The sequence below is a fragment of the Oncorhynchus keta genome, chromosome 2 (genome assembly GCF_023373465.1).
Source record: "Oncorhynchus keta strain PuntledgeMale-10-30-2019 chromosome 2, Oket_V2, whole genome shotgun sequence".
Classification (NCBI taxonomy): Eukaryota; Metazoa; Chordata; class Actinopteri; order Salmoniformes; family Salmonidae; genus Oncorhynchus; species Oncorhynchus keta.
The window spans coordinates 66,576,313-66,595,930 of NC_068422.1; the positions used below are offsets into that span (position 1 = coordinate 66,576,313).

Here is a 19,618-nt window from a genome sequence, read left to right on the forward strand (position 1 = left end):
AGTAGTAAGTAATAGTAGTATACATAGTAGTCTAGTAGTAGTTGTAGTAGTAGTGGTAATAGTAGTAGTAGTAGTTGTAGTAATAGTAGTATAAGTAGTAGTAGTAGTAGTAGTAATTGTAGTAATAGTAGTATTAGTAGTAGTAGTAGTAGTAGAAGTAGTAGTAGTAGTAGTAGTAGTAGTAGTAGTAGTAGTAGTAGTAGTATTTGTTGTAATAATAGTAGAAGTAGTAGTAGTAGTAGTAATATTATTTGTTGTAATAATAGTAGTAGTAGTAGTAGTAGTAGCAGTAGTAGTAGTAGTAGTAGTATTTGTTGTAATAATAGTAGAAGTAGTCGTAGTAGTAGTAGTATAAGTAGTAGTAGTAGTATTATTATTAGTTGCAATAATAGTAGAAGTAGTAGTAGTAGTAGTAGTTGAAGTAGTAGTAGTAGTAGTAGAAGTAGTATTAGTATTAGTAGTAGTTGTAGTTGTATTTGTAGTAGATTATAGAAGTGATAGTATAGTGGTAAATGAATAGAGGAATGATACCAGTGGTTGAAAACAATGGGAGTACTGTAGCTGGCAACCACTATTCGACACTGCTACTACCAACAATCATACAAAATGGTCTGTAAACATTACGTTGGAATTATTCATATTGATTTATGAAGTGAATTACAAAACGTACATGTATTCACAGTACTTGCAAGAGATGAGGGATTTCCTCTGTTTAGTAGACAGACAGCTAGCTGGAATGTTTTCCTACATTAAAACCACCAATGCGTACCGAAGCAAACGCACCTCATTAAACATCTGTTTAAACATCAATGGAGTGATAAGAGCATGCGGTGAATATCAGCCTCCTTGTCAACAGGCAATTCTAACACTCATTATCACATTTGCTGGGTTTTGACCTCAACAGCTTGGTCATGTTGCTGCTTCAAATACAACGACCGGAACAACAAGACAAACTGCATAAAAGGAGCACAACTCCGAGACAGGACATTACACACAGACAGGTAGTAGTAATAAAACTTTGACACCCCTGGTATATAATTGGTCTACATTATCATGTAGCGGGGAGAGTTCGGAAAGCATAGGGGGTTTAAATGAGCAATCTGCAGTAGCCACATCCATTTTTTGTCTTAGAAATCAATGATGTAGACATTGATTCTTGAAGAATATAACTTATAAATGCCTCATGAACTTAGTTCCTGTCACACCCAGTTAAAACCACAAATATAAGTTTGTTTTACTCAAATGTTTGTAAACATTGGAAATGTAAACAAACACTGCATAGATTCAAAACATGGCTAAAACTTTCATTTTGATATCATGGCTGGTTGGTCCTTGCTTCCATAGTTCTGTCTATAAATCCCTCCGCTTTTTACCAAAACAGAAGCGAGTTGTCCACTTTGTTCATTGTTTCAACTGAAGATTGGCCCTTTATTAGAGGATCTCTGAATCTAATTCAGAGATCACCGCTGCACAGTCTCAGACAGCTCTCTGCAAAACAGAGCAGAGCTAAGGCTTTAACAGAGGATTACAGCATCAACCATCACTCCATGTTCCAATACTTTCCTCCTGGTTCCCCCTCCTCACTGTAAGGCTCTGTCACAGGCTGTGCTCCAAGCGCCCTTCCTCAGCCTGACCATCAATTACCCAGCAGGCCAATCATGGCAGATGGAGTGTTGGGGTGGTAAACCTCAGCTGACATCCACACAGCCTCTCTCACAAAGCCACCTTTGAGCACTCTAAAATGACGAGGCTCAGTTTGGAGTACTTGGCCCAATTATGATCATGTGCTTCGAGCCGAACTGGGATTGTTTTGAGTCAGTCACAGCCACAGTCCGCGACAATCATGCCTGCACAGACAATGGATAAATTGAGAGTGTGGATGTATCTCCCAAAATAAGAACGAAAACAACTCTATCTTCTCTGTAGTCATTATGTTGTTACTGAAACAGTAATAAGTGGACTGGATAGGTCACTGTAGCTACAATTGCAGTTGAGCTACAAAGGACCAAATAACAATTTCAAAGAAAAGGGCGAGGGGTGGGTGGAAACCAGTGGCCTTGCACCCTGAGGTCCAACAATTGTGCCACAAGGTTGCCTGTTATATTCTACTTGTCAGCATTTGTAAATATGAAAAGTGTTGAGCTCTATTCAAAAGGAAAAGTGTTCTTTTACAAGTGCATTTACTCCTAAATCACGTCAGGTGTTAAGACAAACAATGTTTTAAAGCCGATTCTGTGCCGTGGTCCAGCTGCAATCTGCTGTGACATCATGAGCTATGGAACCCAACAAAAGGATCTGATTTTACTCTAAAGCTTGTAATTACTGTTGCTGGTCCTCATTGTGCTCTCTCCATTCCAAACACAGTGTGTCCCTCACTAATGACTTGTTCCTGATGTGTCCATTCATCCTTTACACTTAGGCAATCTGTTTACCCAATAATTCACTCCATAGCTCACTCATCCCACATTTTTTCGTTCTTCCTGGAAGAAAAGACTGAGATTACTGATCATTGTTGCTGTATTGAGCCCATCTGTGACCTAGAAATGTTTAGCAGACCCTTCAAGCTCAGACTGTTATCAAGCTAAATTAGCCTACATGCTGGAGGCTGATGACGGTGTGACAGTGCCTGGGAGAGAGGGCTCACGGTGGGTTAATCCTAGGGAGAACGTCTCATGATAGGATGTGAGCTGGGTCACCATGGAGATGGAGATGAAAACATCATTCGTAACATTTTCAAGTATCTTATCTTAGTGGATGTGTCAGTCAGAAAGGCTTTGGTTGGTAGTCAGTGTTTGCCATTCTTTTGTACTCAAATCCATTTGATTTTTTACAAAAGGGATTTATTTAACATATGACTGGAAATGATATGCCTCTGTTATTGGGTGCTTTATTAATTGATATCCAATTACGGCAGTTAAATTAGGTCAGTGTCAGGCGTTCAGGCGGACTGGTGTAATGATTCTGACAGACCATACTTTTCTAAACACATTGATTCAATTAAATCCCTTTTTTTTTCAGGATGAGTAATCAACTAAACAAAGCCATTCCATTCCCTCTGGGTGTGAGAATCATCCGGCATTAGTTTAAAGTCTGCAAATCATTCAACAGACAGGTTGGTTTACCCATTCAGCTCGCTGCTTAGTGCCCCCACAGAGGATCTGCTCCCACAGGGCTGACTGTCAATGGAGGAAAAACATAGCCCTGGTACTGAAGCTCCTGTGGCATACAAAGCTGCCCAGCCAGACCCGGCACACCCACACAGAAACCTATGCACGCCATACACAAACCTTGCAATCTGTTTACCCAAAGCCCTATTTATTTTATTTATTTATTTCACCTTTTTTTAAACAGGTAGGCAAGTTGAGAACAAGTCCTCATTTACAATTGCGACCTGGCCAAGATAAAGCAAAGCAGTTCGACACATACAATAACACAGAGTTACACATGGAGTAAAACAAACATACAGTCAATAATACAGTAGAAACAAGTCTATATACGATTGTGAGCAAATGAGGTGAGATAAGGGAGGTAAAGGCAAAAAAAGGCCATGGTGGCAAAGTAAATACAATATAGCAAGTAAAACACTGGAATGGTAGATTTGCAGTGGAAGAATGTGCAAATAATGGGGTGCAAAGGAGAAAAATAAATAAATAAAATAAATACAGTAGGGAAAGAGGTAGTTGTTTGGGCTAAATTATAGATGGGCTATGTACAGGTGCAGTAATCTGTGAGCTGCTCTGACAGCTGGTGCTTAAAGCTAGTGAGGGAGATAAGTGTTTCCAGTATACAGATACACAAGTCACATGTGTGCATTAGATATACTAGAAAGAAACAGAATGATTGAAATCAGGAAAATGAGGATGGGCTGTTCCAAGACTGGTTCAAATGCAGATGGTTGAATTCACTACCACGGTATGGCCTATGATAAGAACAGAACGCTTTGGGTTTGTAAATAATACAAATCGGTACATTTTGCAAAAATATTGCATGATAACACCTTCCATCGCTCCTCTGTTGTATGATGTACTGTAGCCTCCCTATAGTCCCTGTGACACCTGATAAAATTGTTTCCTCCATCTGTGAACAGTTGTTGGTGGGCACTGCAAGGATTTGTTATTTTTCTATTTTCTAAATAGACACTACATATTTATGTAAGATTTTGTCCTGTCGCGATCCGTCAGACATTATGAAGCTCTTTGATGCCAAAATGGCTGTGTTTGCACTAGAAATCACCTGAGCAATCAGTTAGCACATCAGCTGAATGATACTGGGTTTTTAATCAGGGTATTTGTGTAGTCAGGTCTTTGGGACTGTTAATTGCTCCTTTAAAGTCATTGCGCTGAAAGAATTAATTAGGGTTTTAATCCCTCATGCAGACAGGGGATTGCTTTTCTGATACTGCTCATTTGATGTCACAATGAGCAGTTGAAAGAACAGAGGAAAATAGCAAATAGCAGAATTAGGTGGGGAAAAAAGGATCATTTACAGCATATCTCAAGGTACAGCTAACACTTTTTCAGCTCTTCAACAACAATGTTGTTCCAATTCCATATGCACATGTTCTGAGAAACACTAGTCTTAATTGTGGAATGGTTTGGGGAAATGTATCACTTACAAACTACATGAATGCTGAGCATTTTTCCATTTGACAATGGATTGCTTATGAGAGCGCGATGTGTTGATTAAGGTGCTCAAATGTCAAGAGTTTGAGGCTCGAATTTTATGTGCCATCAGCAAATCAACAAAATCAATGGTGTTGTGGGCTCAAGGGCTTTCTATTCATGAGACCATAAACACTCATACAGCGTGGGTGGGTGCTGATGAGGAGTATTGAGGTTGATTTTGCCAAGCCAGGTTGATAAACTACCCTGCTAGTTTGACTCCCTGTACAGAGGGTGAAAGTCAAGCTTCATTACGGTTGATTTAATGTGAAGTACATTTTCTTCATACTAGTAGAATGTAGAGGTCTCATAAATCAAATCATCATAGTGTGGCATGCACAGTGGGGTTTGATATTTTTGACACCCTTAATAAAGAGAAAAAAACTACTGTATAAAATAAACAATACAAATACTGAACTACATTGTAGGCAAACGCTAAAAAAAACGAGGGATCATTTTCTTTCTCAAAAAAGGTAGGGGTCAAAATAATTGACACCCTTGTTTTTAATACCTTTTAATACCTCACCTTGCGAGGTTAACAGCATGGAGCCTTTAAAAAAATGTTTGAGAACACATTGGAAGGGATCTTAGACCATTCCTCCATACAGAATCCTTCCAGATCTTTGATATACTTTGTCTGCGCTTATGGGCTGCCCTCTTAAACTCAAACCACAGGTTTTCAATGGGTTTCATGTCGGGAGACTGAGATGACCATTGCAAAATGCTGATTTTGTGGACAATTAACCATTTTTTTTGTGGATTTCGATGTGTGTTTGAGGTTATTGTCTTAATGAAAGATCTACTTGTGGCCAAGTTTCAGCCTCCTGGTAGCCTCCTGGTACTGAATAAAGTTCATGATGCTGTTGACCTTTAACACTGGCCCTCGGACCAGTGGCTGCAAATAGCCCCATAACATCAAAGATCCACCACCATATTTTATAGTAGGAATGGGGTTCTTTTCTGCTTATACATGATCATTTTGACACCAAACCCACCACTGGTGTGCGATGCCAAAGAGCTCTAGTTTCATGTCATCTGACAAAAGTTCCAATCCAGGTGCCAATGCCATTTAGCAAACTCCAGGCGTTAACATTTGTTGGATGTAACAATGAGCTCATTGGCCACGCACATCAGTGGTGGGTTTGGTGTCAAAACAAGAATATATGAGCAGAAAAGAACCCCATACCTGCTGTAAAATATAGTGTTAGATTAAATCAAAATCAAATCAAAGTTTATTGGTTGAGGCCGCAGTTTTATAGTTGTTATCGCAGGTGCAGCGCAAGGATTACTGTATGTTTCTAGATCCAACAATGCATCAATATCTAGCAATACAATAACAATACACACCTAATCCCAATGTACAGTGCCTTGCGAAAGTATTCGCCCCCCTTGAACTTTGCGACCTTTTACCACATTTCAGGCTTCAAACGTAAAGATATAAAACTGTATTTGTTGTGAAGAATCAACAACAAGTGGGACACAATCATGAAGTGGAACGACATTTATTGAATATTTCAAACATTTTAACAAATCAAAAAATTGGGCGTGCAAAATTATTCAGCCCCCTTAAGATAGTACTTTGTAGCGCCACCTTTTGCTGTGATTACAGCTGTAAGTCACTTGGGGTATGTCTCTATCAGTTTTGCACATCGAGAGACTGACATTTTTTCCCATTCCTCCTTGCAAAACAGCTCGAGCTCAGTGAGGTTGGATGGAGAGCATTTGTGAACAGCAGTTTTCAGTTCTTTCCACAGATTCTCGATTGGATTCAGGTCTGGACTTTGACTTGGCCATTCTAACACGTGGATATGTTTATTTTTGAACCATTCCATTGTAGATTTTGCTTTATGTTTTGGATCATTGTCTTGTTGGCAGACAAATCTCCGTCCCAGTCTCAGGTCTTTTGCAGACTCCATCAGGTTTTCTTCCAGAATGGTCCTGTATTTGGCTCCATCCATCTTCCCATCAATTTTAACCATAATAATATAATAATATATGCCATTTAGCTGACGCTTTTATCCAAAGCGACTTACAGTCATGTGTGCATACATTCTACGTATGGGTGGTCCCGGGAATCGAACCCACTACCCTGGCGTTACAAGCGCCATGCTCTACCAACTGAGCCACAGAAGGACCACCTTTGAGATGATGTTTAGCAAGTAATAAAATAAATCTCAAAAAGGTATGGATAAAATTATTGACAACCCTGTTTTCAATACCTGCGATACCTCACCTTGCGAGGATAATGGCATTGAGCCTTTTTCTAAAATGTTTTATGAGTTTGTGAGCACAGTGGGAGGGATCCTACACCATTCCACCATAAGGAATCCTTCCAGATTATTGATATATTTCGTCTGCACCTATTGACTGCCCTCTTCAATTCAAACCACAGATTTTAAATGGGTTTCAAGTCCGGAGACTGAGATGGCCATAGTAAAATGTTGATTTTGTGGCCAATTCACCAATTATTTATTGATTTTGTTGTGTGCTTAGGGTTATTGTCTTTCTGGAAGATCTACTTGTAGCCAAGATACAGTCTCCTGGCACAGGCAACCAGGTATTTTTATAAAATGTCCTATACTGGGTAAAGTTCATGATGCCGTTGACCTTAACAATGGCCCTAGGAACAGTGGAAGCATAACATCAAAGATCTGCCATGAACCACCTGGTACTATACCCTGTACCTTAGAGACTGCTGCCCTATGTACAGTACATGAAATCATTGAACATGGTCACTCTAATAATGCTTACATACTGTTTTACCCACGTTGTACTGCATTCTAGTCATGGCTCGTACTATATACAGTTGAAGTCGGATGTTTACATACACCTTTCTCCAAAATTGTGATTTTCAGGATTTCTTTTCTCATTTAGTCTGTCATAGTTGAAGTGTACCTATGATGAAAATTACAGGCCTCTCTCATCTTTTTAAGTGGGAGAACTTGCACAATTGGTGGCTGACTAAATACTTTTTTGCCCCACTGTATGTATGTGAATGGGGTGTATAGAGAGTATAGACCGTGTGTGATTTGAAAATTAGTGTACAGCAGTAGTTACAGGCCTCTCTCATCTTTTTAAGTGGGAGAACTTGCACAATTGGTGGCTTACTAAATACTTTTTTGCCCCACTGCACATGTACAAAAAAATAAATCCAGAGAAAATGACATTGTAGGATTTTTAATGAATTTATTTGCAAATTATGGTGGAAAATAAGTATTTGGTCAATAACAAAAGTTTAGCTCAATACTTTGTTATATACCCTTTGTTGGCAATGACAGAGGTCAAACGTTTTCTGTAAGTCTTCACACACTGTTGCTGGTATTTTGGCCCATTCCTCCATGCAGATCTGCTCTAGAGCAGTGATGTTATAATAATAATAATAATATATGCCATTTAGCAGACGCTTTTATCCAAAGCGACTTACAGTCATGTGTGCATACATTCTACGTATGGGTGGTCCCGGGAATCGAACCCACTACCCTGGCGTTACAAGCGCCATGCTCTACCAACTGAGCTACAGAAGGAAGGTTTGGGGCTGTTGCTGGGCAACACGGACTTTCAACTCCCTCCAAAGATTTTCTATGGGGTTGAGATCTGGAGACTGGCTAGGCCACTCCAGGACCTTGAAATGCTTCTTACGAAGCCACTCCTTTGTTGCCCGGGCGGTGTGTTTGGGATCATTGTCATGCTGAAAGACCCAGCCACGTTTCATCTTCAATGCCCTTGCTGACGGAAGGATGTTTTCACTCAAAATCTCATGATACAGGGCCCCATTCATTCTTTCCTTTACACGGATCAGTCGTCCTGGTCCCTTTGCAGAAAAACAGCCCCAAAGCATGATGTTTCCACCTCCATGCTTCACAGTAGGTATGGTGTTCTTTGGATGCAACTCAGCATTCTTTGTCCTCCAAACACGACGAGTTGAGTTTTTCCGAAAAAGTTATATTTTGGTTTCATCTGACCATATGACATTCTCCCAATCTTCTTCTGGATCATCCAAATGCTCTCTAGCAAACTTCCGACGGGCCTGGACATGTACTGGCTTAAGCAGGGGTACACGTCTGGCACTGCAGGATTTGAGTCCCTGGCGGCGTAGTGTGTTACTGATGGTAGGCTTTGTTACTTTGGTCCCAGCTCTCTGCAGGTCATTCACTAGGTCCCCCCGTGTGGTTCCGGGATTATTGCTCACCATTCTTGTGATCATTTTGACCCCACGGGGTGAGATCTTGCGTGGAGCCCCAGATCGAGGGAGATTATCAGTGGTCTTGTATGTCTTCCATTTCCTAATAATTGCTCCCACAGTTGATTTCTTCAAACCAAGCTGCTTACCTATTGCAGATTCAGTCTTCCCAGCCTGGTGCAGGTCTACAATTTTGTTTCTCGTGTCCTTTGACAGCTCTTTGGTCTTGGCCATAGTGGCGTTTGGAGTGTGACTGTTTGAGGTTGTGGACAGGTGTCTTTTATACCGATAACAAGTTCAAACAGGTGCCATTAATACAGGTAATGAGTGGAGGACAGAGGATCCTCTGAAAGAAGAAGTTACAGGCCTGTGAGAGCCAGAAATCTGGCTTGTTTGTAGGTGACCAAATACTTATTTTCCACCATAATTTGCAAATAAATAAATAAAAAATCCTACAATGTGATATTCTGGATTTTATTTTCAAATTTTGTCTGTCATAGTTGAAGTGTACCTATGATAAAAATTACAGGCCTCTCTCATCTTTTTAAGTGGGAGAACTTGCACAATTGGTGGCTGACTTAATACTATTTTGCCCCACTCTACATGTTTATTTATATTCCGGACTCTGACATTGCTCGTTTTGCTATTGCTCATTCTGATGTCTTAATTTATTGTTCTTTAACCTTTCTAGCTAGCGGAACCCCTTGACAACATTCCGCTGAAAAGGCAGCGCGCAAAATTCAAAATATTTTTTGAAAAATGTAACTTTCACACATTAACAAGTTCAATACAGCAAATGAAAGATAAACTTATAGTTAATCTACCCATCGTGTCCGATTTCAAAAAGGCTTTACAGCGAAAGCACAACATATGATTATGTTAGGTCAGAGCCAAGTCAAAAAAACACAGCCATTTTCCAGCCAAAGATAGGAGTCACAAAAAGCAGAAATATAGATAAAATGAATCACTAACCTTTGATGATTTTCATCAGACAACACTCATAGGACATCATGTTACACAATACATTTTGTTCGATAATGTGCATATTTATATCCAAAAATCTCAGTTTACATTGGCGTGTTACGTGCATTAATGTTTTGATTCCAAAACATCCCAGAAATACTCATAATAAACATTGATAAAAGATACAACTGTTATTCACAGAATTAAAGATAAACTTCTCCTTTATGCAACCGCTGTGTCAGATTTCAAAACGACTTTACGGAAAAAGCATAATCTGAGTACGGCGCTCAGAACCCAATCCAGCCAAAGAAATATCCGCCATGTTGGAGTCAACAGAAGTTAGAAATAACATTATAAATATTCACTTACCTTTGATGATCTTCATCAGAATGCACTCCCAGGAATCCCAGTTCGACAATAAATTACTGATTTGTTCCATAAAGTTCCATAAATTCCATCATTTATGTCCAAATAGCCACTTGTTGTTAGTGTGTTCAGCCCAGTAATCCATCTTCATGAGGCGCGAGCACTACGTCCAGACAAAAACTTGAACATTTTCGTTACAGGTCGTAGAAACATGTCAAACGATGTATGGAATCAATCTTTAGGATGTTTTTAACATAAATCATCAATAAGGTTCCAACTTGAGAATTCCATTGTCTGTAGAAAAGCACTGGAACGAGAGCTAACTCTCTCGGGACCGCGCGTCACGAGCCTGAAACACACTGCCAGACCACTGACTCATTCAGCTCCCATTCCCCCCTCCTTTACAGCAGAAGCCTGAAACAAGTTTCTAAAGATGGTTGATATCTAGTGGAAGGGAGTGCAACTTGACCCCATAGATACTGTGTATTCGGTAGGCTAAACTTTGAAAAACTACAAACCTCAGATTTCCCACTTCCTGGTTGGATTTGTCTCAGGTTCTCGCCTGCCATATGAGTTCTGTTATACTCACAGACATCACTCAAACAGTTTTAAAAACTTCAGAGTGTTTTCTATCCAATACTAATAATAATATGCATATATTAGCATCCGGGACCGAGTAGGAGGCAGTTTACTCTGGGCACGCTATTCATCCAAAAGTGAAAATGCTGCCCCCTATCCCAAACAGGTTCAAGGGTTTCAATAATTTCAGACCCCACTGTATGTCTTCACAGTCGACTTTAAAACATCCTATTATTGTAAAGTAGTGTTTAAAAACATGTCTATAACTTCAAATTATCTGTTCCCTCCCCCCTCTCGCCTCCCTCCTTGCTATCTCAGGTGGTGTGTGAAGTATTTGTCTTCATAGTGGAAAGCATATTCATGTATAGTTAACAGCATATTAAGTCAAGAACATAATGTATTATGATGTAAACCATATCTTCTAAATGTCTGTTCTACCCGCTCTCTACTCTTCCAGGTGGTGGGTCAGATCGACAAGCTGACGTCAGACTTTGACTTTGACCTGGAGCCTGATGACTGGACAGTGGCCACAGCGAGCAGCACGTCCAGCAGCGAGAGAGGCCTGGGAGAGGCCTTCAGGCTGGACTTCCTCAACCCCGATGTGCTCTCAGACAGCTGGGAGTTCTGCAGCTATCTGGAGGCCTCCGTCGCTGCAGCAAACGCCGCCCACAAAGCAGGGCCAACGGTGCAGCCCAAAGATGCAGGGCTGGAGCCGGGTGCGGGGCGTGGGTGCATCCCCACCCAGACCCAGACCCCGCCACCCACAACCGCCTCAGCCTACTCCCAAATGAATGGGGGGCTGCCCATCCCTAACGGACCTCTCATAGTCACCCCAGACTCATCCAGCGCCAGCGAAGAGGCTTCCAGCTCCACACACAGCCACAAGACCTCCCGCACGTCCGGCACCAGAGAGAGAGTCCGCTTCAGTGACAAGATCCTATACCATGCGTTGTGCTGTGATGATGACGAGGAGGATGAAGAGGAGGGAGATGAGGAGAAGGGCGGCTGTGCGACCCCAGACACTGACGACAGTGAGCCCAGTCCTAGTCAAGCCGGCTCGTCCACACCACCGCTCTCCTCCTCAGAGCACTCCGTCCTCCATAACTGTCTGGACCCTTCTTATGTCTCGTTCCCAGTGAACGTGGCAGCGGGGACTCATACGCTGCCCAGAAAGGGTCTCCTCAATCCCGCGAGCTGCCGGAAAAAACTGCTACGGAACAGCAGCACACAGACTGTTTCAGATAAAAGCACCCAAACTGTACTGCCCTATATTCCAGCCAAACAGAAAACAAAGGACCACTGAGAAACAGTAACTTTACAACGACAGAACTAATGAAAAAGGACTGTGTACTATTTAATATTAAATGCATAGATCATAGATTAATACACAACTAAATAAATCCATATTAATTACTAAATAAATACATCATATGGGAAATGACTCACCTACCTAAAGTCATTCTGAGGCTCAGGGAAACAAAGGATAAAGGCAGTTCCTTAAGGCAGTAACAGAGAGAAAAGTGTTATTGACGGACCAAAAGGCTAGTGCCTGCTAATGTTAAGAAATGGACCGGATGGATTCCTTATTTATAATCATTTGCAACACTTATTGAGATGACTCAAGCAATCACTTTTCTAGGAAGTTGAAATTGTTCTGAAATCGGAAAGTAAGTGTGAAGAGGTCATTTCCCTCCTCGTACACCAGTATAAATCACAAGAAAATATATTGCTTGTTCTTTAAGATGTGGTTAAAAAACACTGCACATTCTGTACACTGAGAATCTGTATAAACATTGTCTTTTTCATCTTCCAATTATTTCAAATGTCAAGGGGGTTCCTGGTGTAACAACAGGGAGTGTATCTAGATGCACAAGTCAAGCCTTCTTCTCTCTTTGATGTCATCATAAGTAAGTCAAGGCCCAGAAAAACATGGTTTGACCTGCCCTCGATTTTATTAATCATTTCAATAATTTATCTCTTGGTCTGCTGCTGAAACTGTAGTTGTGGAAAGCAAGAAGAAAAACAGGTATTTTTGTGAGATTCTGTGCTCCAACTCCACATTGTGACATTTCCACTTGATCTATCCATTCCTCTCTGCAAGGGAGCAAGGCTGCTAGGGGGGAGGACTTGAATAGAAGTGCACAAAGCCAAGATGCAAAAGGTTATGTCTCTCCATTCTGAATCCCAGTAGGGATTTGGACTCAATAGAGCAGCATTTTATTCACAGGGACTATGCCAAAAGCAGTGTTGATCAATAAGGCTGATTGAGAGAGTGCTGTGAGAGGTCTCTCGGCTGAACAGGCAGACCCTGCTCCTGGGGGCCCACAACAAAAACTCACAGTTAGACCTCCATCTATTTCCTCTGCTATTAGTGGCAGACATGGACAGACGCAGTCTTCAAGAAAGAGGTTGGCATTTAAGAAATGTGTGCCAGGATGTGAAAGAGTGGGTGGCAGACAGAGAGAAAGAGAGTGATGGAGAGAGAGAGAGAGGAGGGGGTGAGTGTTGAGTGAATGCAGGAGAGGGTAAAGGGCTGACCTCACAAAGAAAATGTGCTGCTAGATTGTTGTTAATCAACTCTTGGAACACAATAATCACCAGGTGCTGACTCATGTCTCTGAGGATGGCCAGAGAGAACTCTCCTCTCAGAGATAGATCTATTACTGTACATAGGCCCCCAACTGCCCTGGGCCCCAGGTTATAGTACAGAAGAGATCAGGATTGGACTCTTTACATTGTATAGATTTATCACATATTTTACATCTCAGTATATTTTTGTTAAAATGCACATAATGAACACATCTATAATGTTTTCCTACTAAAGAAAGGCAGATTATTGATCTGCAGGTGTCAAAACCAAATACTTTGCTCGGTATCTAGACTGGTCCTCTGCTAGGTGAAACATGGTCATGCCTCTAGGCTCAGTGCTGTGCTGGTGAACAAGTGAAAGTTGAACTTCAATTTGCAACACCTAACAGACTGTGAGTAACGCAGCGTAATAATAAAAGATAAGGGAAACAATGTCATGCTATTTAAAAATGCTTACCCATTATAATACACTCTGACAAAAAGTCAATTAAAAGAAGTATGCATTAATTCAGTATTTGGCATACAAGTGCCTTCCCTGTATTTGGTGAATCAGCTGAGAATACTTTGAGTGACTGCAAGTTAAGGTCAAAAATGATCATTTGCATAATGCAATGCAAAAATATTTATCAGTTAGTCTGAGTCCAGCAAGAATGCATAGGTATTTTGTCCAAGCTCACACACGTACAGAGATTGTGGTTGTGGGTTTTGATTGAGAAAATTAGAGGTGCATACAGTCGTAGGCCTATGTCTTTACTCTAAACACAATATCAGCTGACACGCACCGCACGAAAGGAAGGTGATAACCAAAGCATACAGTATAAACACAGCAGTTTCTCTCAATGGGAAACCTCCACTTTAGGTCGGGATACATTTCAAACCCACTTGGCAACAGGCATAGACATCTTGGTGATGAGTGAGAAACGAAATTAGCCTCTTTAATCGGTGAAACGATCATTTCAAATGTGATGCTGAGACAAAACGGATTGGATGGAATCATGTATAAATTATTTAAGCAGCAGGGATGTACTTGTCTTGTGGCACGCTTTCACATTCTCATTCCGTCTTGCTCTGTTAATCCAGGAAACAGTCTGTGTCTGTTTATGAGAAAGATGCATTGAACAGAGATCAATGGATGACTCCCGCAGCATCGGCTGCCATTTCCCTGCTAGACGGAACACCAACAGGTCATCACACTCATTAGCATAAACAAACAAAGCTGGAGCGGTGCACAGAAAAAACATCAATCAGACCAAAACAAACTAAGCCCTTCTTGTGCCTATACTGCCCCGGGACATTTCATTTATAGGGAGGGAATTTGACCTTTTAGTCTTTTTAAAATCATATCCATGATGAAATCACCCCTGGCTGTAAGTATATAGCCGTTTGGCACTGGAGCGGAATATATTATGATTGACGATGAATGCTAGTTATTTGGACAAAACATTAGGAATGTTTCTCTTGCCAGTAGGCTCATTATTTATTTGTAATAAGGCATTTCATCGTTCCTGGTCCGCTGTTGGACAAACTGGGGAGGCATCCAAAGGTTAAAGAATCTAAGCACACTGATGCCAATGCTGACTGGACAAGCAGGTGAGGTTGTTTTGTTGTGAGGCTTAATGAATGTGAGGAATTATGGCAATACTGTGTGTGTGTGTGTGTGTGTGTGTGTGTGTGTGTGTGTGCGTGTGCGTGTGCGTGTGCGTGTGTGTGTGTCAATTCAAGTCATAGGACTTGAATTGACATGACCAACTGATCAATCTTAGAGCTGGGCAGCACCCTGATCAATGCTCTAATCATTGCCCAGAGGGCACTGTTTCTGTTTCAATGATCACCACAAGCTTACAAATTAGCACTGTTATACTGATGTAAGACACATCTCCTCCATGTATCACAATGCAAATAGGTGACGTGACCATTTTAAGACAATCTGAATTGGATGTGATACTGTAGATCTTAATATTACAATGTACCGTGTGTATTGTACACTCATATATACTCATATTCCAACTCGCCCTGAAACACCCTCAAAACGTGGGGTCACAGCCAGCCATTACCAACAGTAACCCTGGAGCAATTAGGGTTAAGTACCTTGCTCATGGCAAATCGACAGATGTTTCACCTTGTCAGCTTGGAGATTCAAACTGGTGACCTTTTGGTTACTGGCCCAATGTGCTAACCACTTGGCTAACTTGCCACCCTGGTGAAATTACACACACACAGATATCTCTCTCTCTCTCTCTCACACACACACACACACACACACACACACACACACACACACACACACACACACACACACACACACACACACACACACACACACACACACACACACACACACACACACACACACACACACACACACACACACACACACACACACACACACACACACACACACACACACACACACACACACACACACACACACACACACACACACACACACACACACACACACACGACAGATCTATGTTTTCTTTGCTGATTGGTGAGGGTCCATGAAGTGAAGAGCTCAGTCACACTGATTACTATAGATTGGCTAACGGCTGGGGATACTGAGGGTCGATTTGTTTAATCTCTGTGTCATAACTTTCCTGCTGCTTCCAGAACAAACTATTTCTGTTCCCTCCATCCTCCATCTTCCTCTGCTGCCCACCCATTGCAATTTGTGACAACTTTGAATTTGGCACTCAGTCACCGCACGACTCACGTCTACCCTCCTCACCGAGAGAAGACAATAATTGAGACTGAAATGTTGGTCCAACAAGAACAAATACATGGCAATATGTCAGTGAGCAGCCATCAAATTCAGAGTCCCTTAACTATTCAGAGTCCCTTCATATATCATTGTATGATATTGTCTACAGTTTGGAAGAAAAGCCTTGGAAAGAGCTTGGAAAGAGGGTAAGCTTTCAACTTAAGACCTCTTATTATCAGACAGCTGCCCGTGTGGCCGGTCATTTTCCAATATAAAGTGGCCTAGGTCCGTATCTTGGAAAATACTACATACATACATCGGATAATGACTGCAGGAGCGCAATAAATGGAACGAAGGAAGGTTCTTTGGATTGATAAACATGGGCACAGGGTTGGCATACAGAGAGTCCATATAGGGGAGCAACCAGGAGGTGGGGAGGTGGGCATGTGTCTGATAGGCACAATGGGGCACTGGATCCATACATGGAGTGCTCCCTCCAACCATCCCAGTCAGAGCTTATATGAGGAGGGGGAGCTGGACAAGACCACAGGCTCTCGGAGTGATTAATGAGCAGCCAAGGAGCAGCCACAGATAAGATTAGACCTTCACAGGTTATGAAGGACATGGGGCGGGGCTGTGGTGGTAGTGGTGGTGGCGATGGGGGAGAGATTACAATTCTACTAAGTTAACACTCAATAATTAAAACCCTGTCCATGAAAAACTATAAAGATTTAAATTGTGACTTGTGCAGAACAAACAACAAAATTGAAGAATAAGTGAGGAAGGCTACTAAGTGTCATTTCAGCTCAGTTGTGGAATGGCAGAACAACAGTTGGCATTGGGGGAGTGGGGAGACCGAGCTCTAAAAAACAAGGTGCCCCCAACCATACTTCTCTCAGCCTCATCACTACAGTATGTTGGACCCAGAACCTAAAACCCATCCAACAGAACTCATTCAGATGGACTGCATCAGTAGAGCAGTAGAGCCACAAAACAAAGGACCGAACAAATACACCTCAGAAACTGAACTATGTAGGTGTCACTGTATAACCAGCCATAACATAATGCAATATACACTATGTCACAACAGGTATACATATATGTGTCAGGACAGTGTTGTAACCATATTATGACAGGTTATGACAAGTTATGTCAGCTGTTATGACATACTATGACATGGATATGACCGTGTCATAACATGTTATGCCACTCGGTGTCAAGTAAAGTTTTACCCCAAAATCAACTGAGTACTGTATAATACCCAATGAAATGGGCTCAAAGCAATCACTATATGCAATGAATTTCTACTAGGCGCTGACTTCAGTTTCTTTCTGAATAGTTCATCTGCACGTAATCAATTGATAGTCATGAATACATTTACTGTACCGGTATAATTTATTTCTTGTTTGAAAGTTACTGATACCTTCTCTGACTGACGAGTCCCAAAAAATCCCATGCAGTGCATTTACAATTCAGGATAAGCAAGTAAGAGAGAAAAGCGAGGAGTCATTTGCAGAAGAGAGAGAAGAGGGAGAAATATGATTGCAACTGATGAAACCCCAGTACCTGCTTAAATGATCCAGCCATGCAAGTTATATATTGCAGGAAATTGCTCAGGAATCAGGCATAACATTTTTTTCAGCAGCTGGGCGACAGTATCATGATGACATCATGAAAAAAACAGTACAACTGCAACAAAGAACAGACACACAGTCCCCATGGAACGTCCTTGACTTTAAATAACATAGGAGATGGATGAGAAATGGATGACACTCAAACAACTATATGGTGGTCTGGTAATGTGTTCCAGTAACATCCTGTATTAGGCCTGAATGAGAAAGAGTGGAACCTGGATGACCTAAATACACAGTCAATTTCACTAACAGAAAACCACTACTGAATTAATTTTCAATAGGCCCATGGGCATAGATGACTCCAGAATATAAATGCCCAGACCAGCTAAGTGCAGCAGCAGCTACAGTAAGTGCAGGTAGGCAACTCTAATTCTGACAAAGCACTGTAGAATTCTAAGAAGAAGCAGGCAGCAGTTCTTTCCTGGGAGCTCTGCTTTGGAAGACTGTCAGCATTTTCATGGCATTTACAGGTAAAGGCCAGGAGGGCAGAGCGTTTCTGACAGTTTAGTAAAACCAGCAAACAAGAGTTAAATGATGATGAAGACAGATGCTATGTACAATGCACTCCCCAAGTGGCCCTTATGTTCACCTTCAAGGAGACGGCTTTCCCCATCTCTTACTTAAATGTTTTCCTGTACACACCTCTCTCTCTATAGCACATAATTTATTTTACTGCCTCCTCTAACTTTAATGTGTCCTCCATTCCAGTTCTGGATGCCCATCATTGAGGTATTCATCAAACAGAAAGTGATCGACAGGGGGTCAAGGACAGGTAAGAGTCACTCAAACAGGGCTAGGACAGAGGAGGAGAGAAGGATAGAGAACGAAGGGTGATGGTATAGCTGAGTATTCTGCAATAGCAGATGTTACAGTGAGATGAATGATTATTGTATGGATTAGCCTCGCCCTTCATTGATACACACAGAGACAAGTCTGGGCACCAATGAGAATCTCCCTCAAATCTTTAATTTATTTCATTTGATTTATTTCACCTTTTTTTAACCAGGTAGGCAAGTTGAGAACAAGTTCTCATTATAATTGCGACCTGGCTAAGATAAAGCAAAGCAGTTCGACACATACAACAACACATGGAGTAAAACAAACATACAGTCAATAATACAAGAGAAAAATAAGTCTATATAAAATATGAGCAAATGAGGTGAGATAAGAGAGTTTAAGGCATCAGAAAAAGGCCATGGTGGCAAAGTAAATACAATATAGCAAGTAAAACACTGGAATGGGAGATTTGCAGTGGAAGAATGTGCAAAGTAGAAATATGAATAATGGGGTGCAAAGGAGCAAAATAAATAAATAAATACAGTAGGACAAGAGGTAGTTGTTTGGGCTAAATTATAGATGGGCTATGTACAGGTGCAGTAATCTGTGAGCTGCTCTGTCAGCTGGTGCTTAAAGCTATTGAGGGAGATAAGTGTTTCCAGTTTCAGAGATTTTTGTAGTTCGTTCCAGTCATTGGCAGCAGAGAACTGGAAGGAGAGGCGGCCAAAGGAGGAATTGGTTTTGGGGGTGACCAGAGAGATAGACCTGCTGGAGTGCGTGCTACAGGTAGGTGCTGCTTTGGTGACCAGCAAGCTGAGATAAGGGGGGACTTTACCTAGCAGGGTCTTGTAGATGACCTGGAGCCAGTGGGTTTGGCGACGAGTATGAAGCAAGGGCCAGCCAACAACAGCGTATAGGTCGCAGTGGTGGGTAGTATATGGGGCTTTGGTAAATAACCAATGATTGCAATAATTACTGCCAACCTGGGGGGCCACCAGTAGGGCCCCCTTCCATTCTATTCACCTCTTCTGCTCTTTTCCTATCTAATTAATGCAGTTCTTTATTGGTGTTATTGGGTGGTTTTAGCCATTCCTAATGGATTCAAGGAGTGAAGCAGGTCTCCAGCCTGACAGGGGTTCCTGTGTGTTGTGTTGTCGCTGCTGTGCAT

The 19,618-nt window shown here is 41.5% G+C and overlaps 1 protein-coding gene across 5 annotated transcripts in view; it reads left to right on the forward strand.

Annotated features, from left to right (window-relative positions):
• LOC118358985 (inhibitory synaptic factor 1-like) overlaps nucleotides 1–13,233 on the forward strand; it is a 52,127-nt gene extending 38,894 nt beyond the window's left edge. For all 5 annotated transcript variants that reach the window (XM_052480974.1, XM_052480976.1, XM_052480955.1 and 2 more), the window contains one exon: nucleotides 11,207–13,233. In XM_052480974.1, the coding sequence (XP_052336934.1) occupies nucleotides 11,207–12,052 (846 nt within the window). In that variant the 3' untranslated portion in view covers nucleotides 12,053–13,233. The remainder of the gene's footprint in view (nucleotides 1–11,206) is intronic.
• The last annotated feature ends 6,385 nt before the right edge of the window (nucleotides 13,234–19,618 follow it).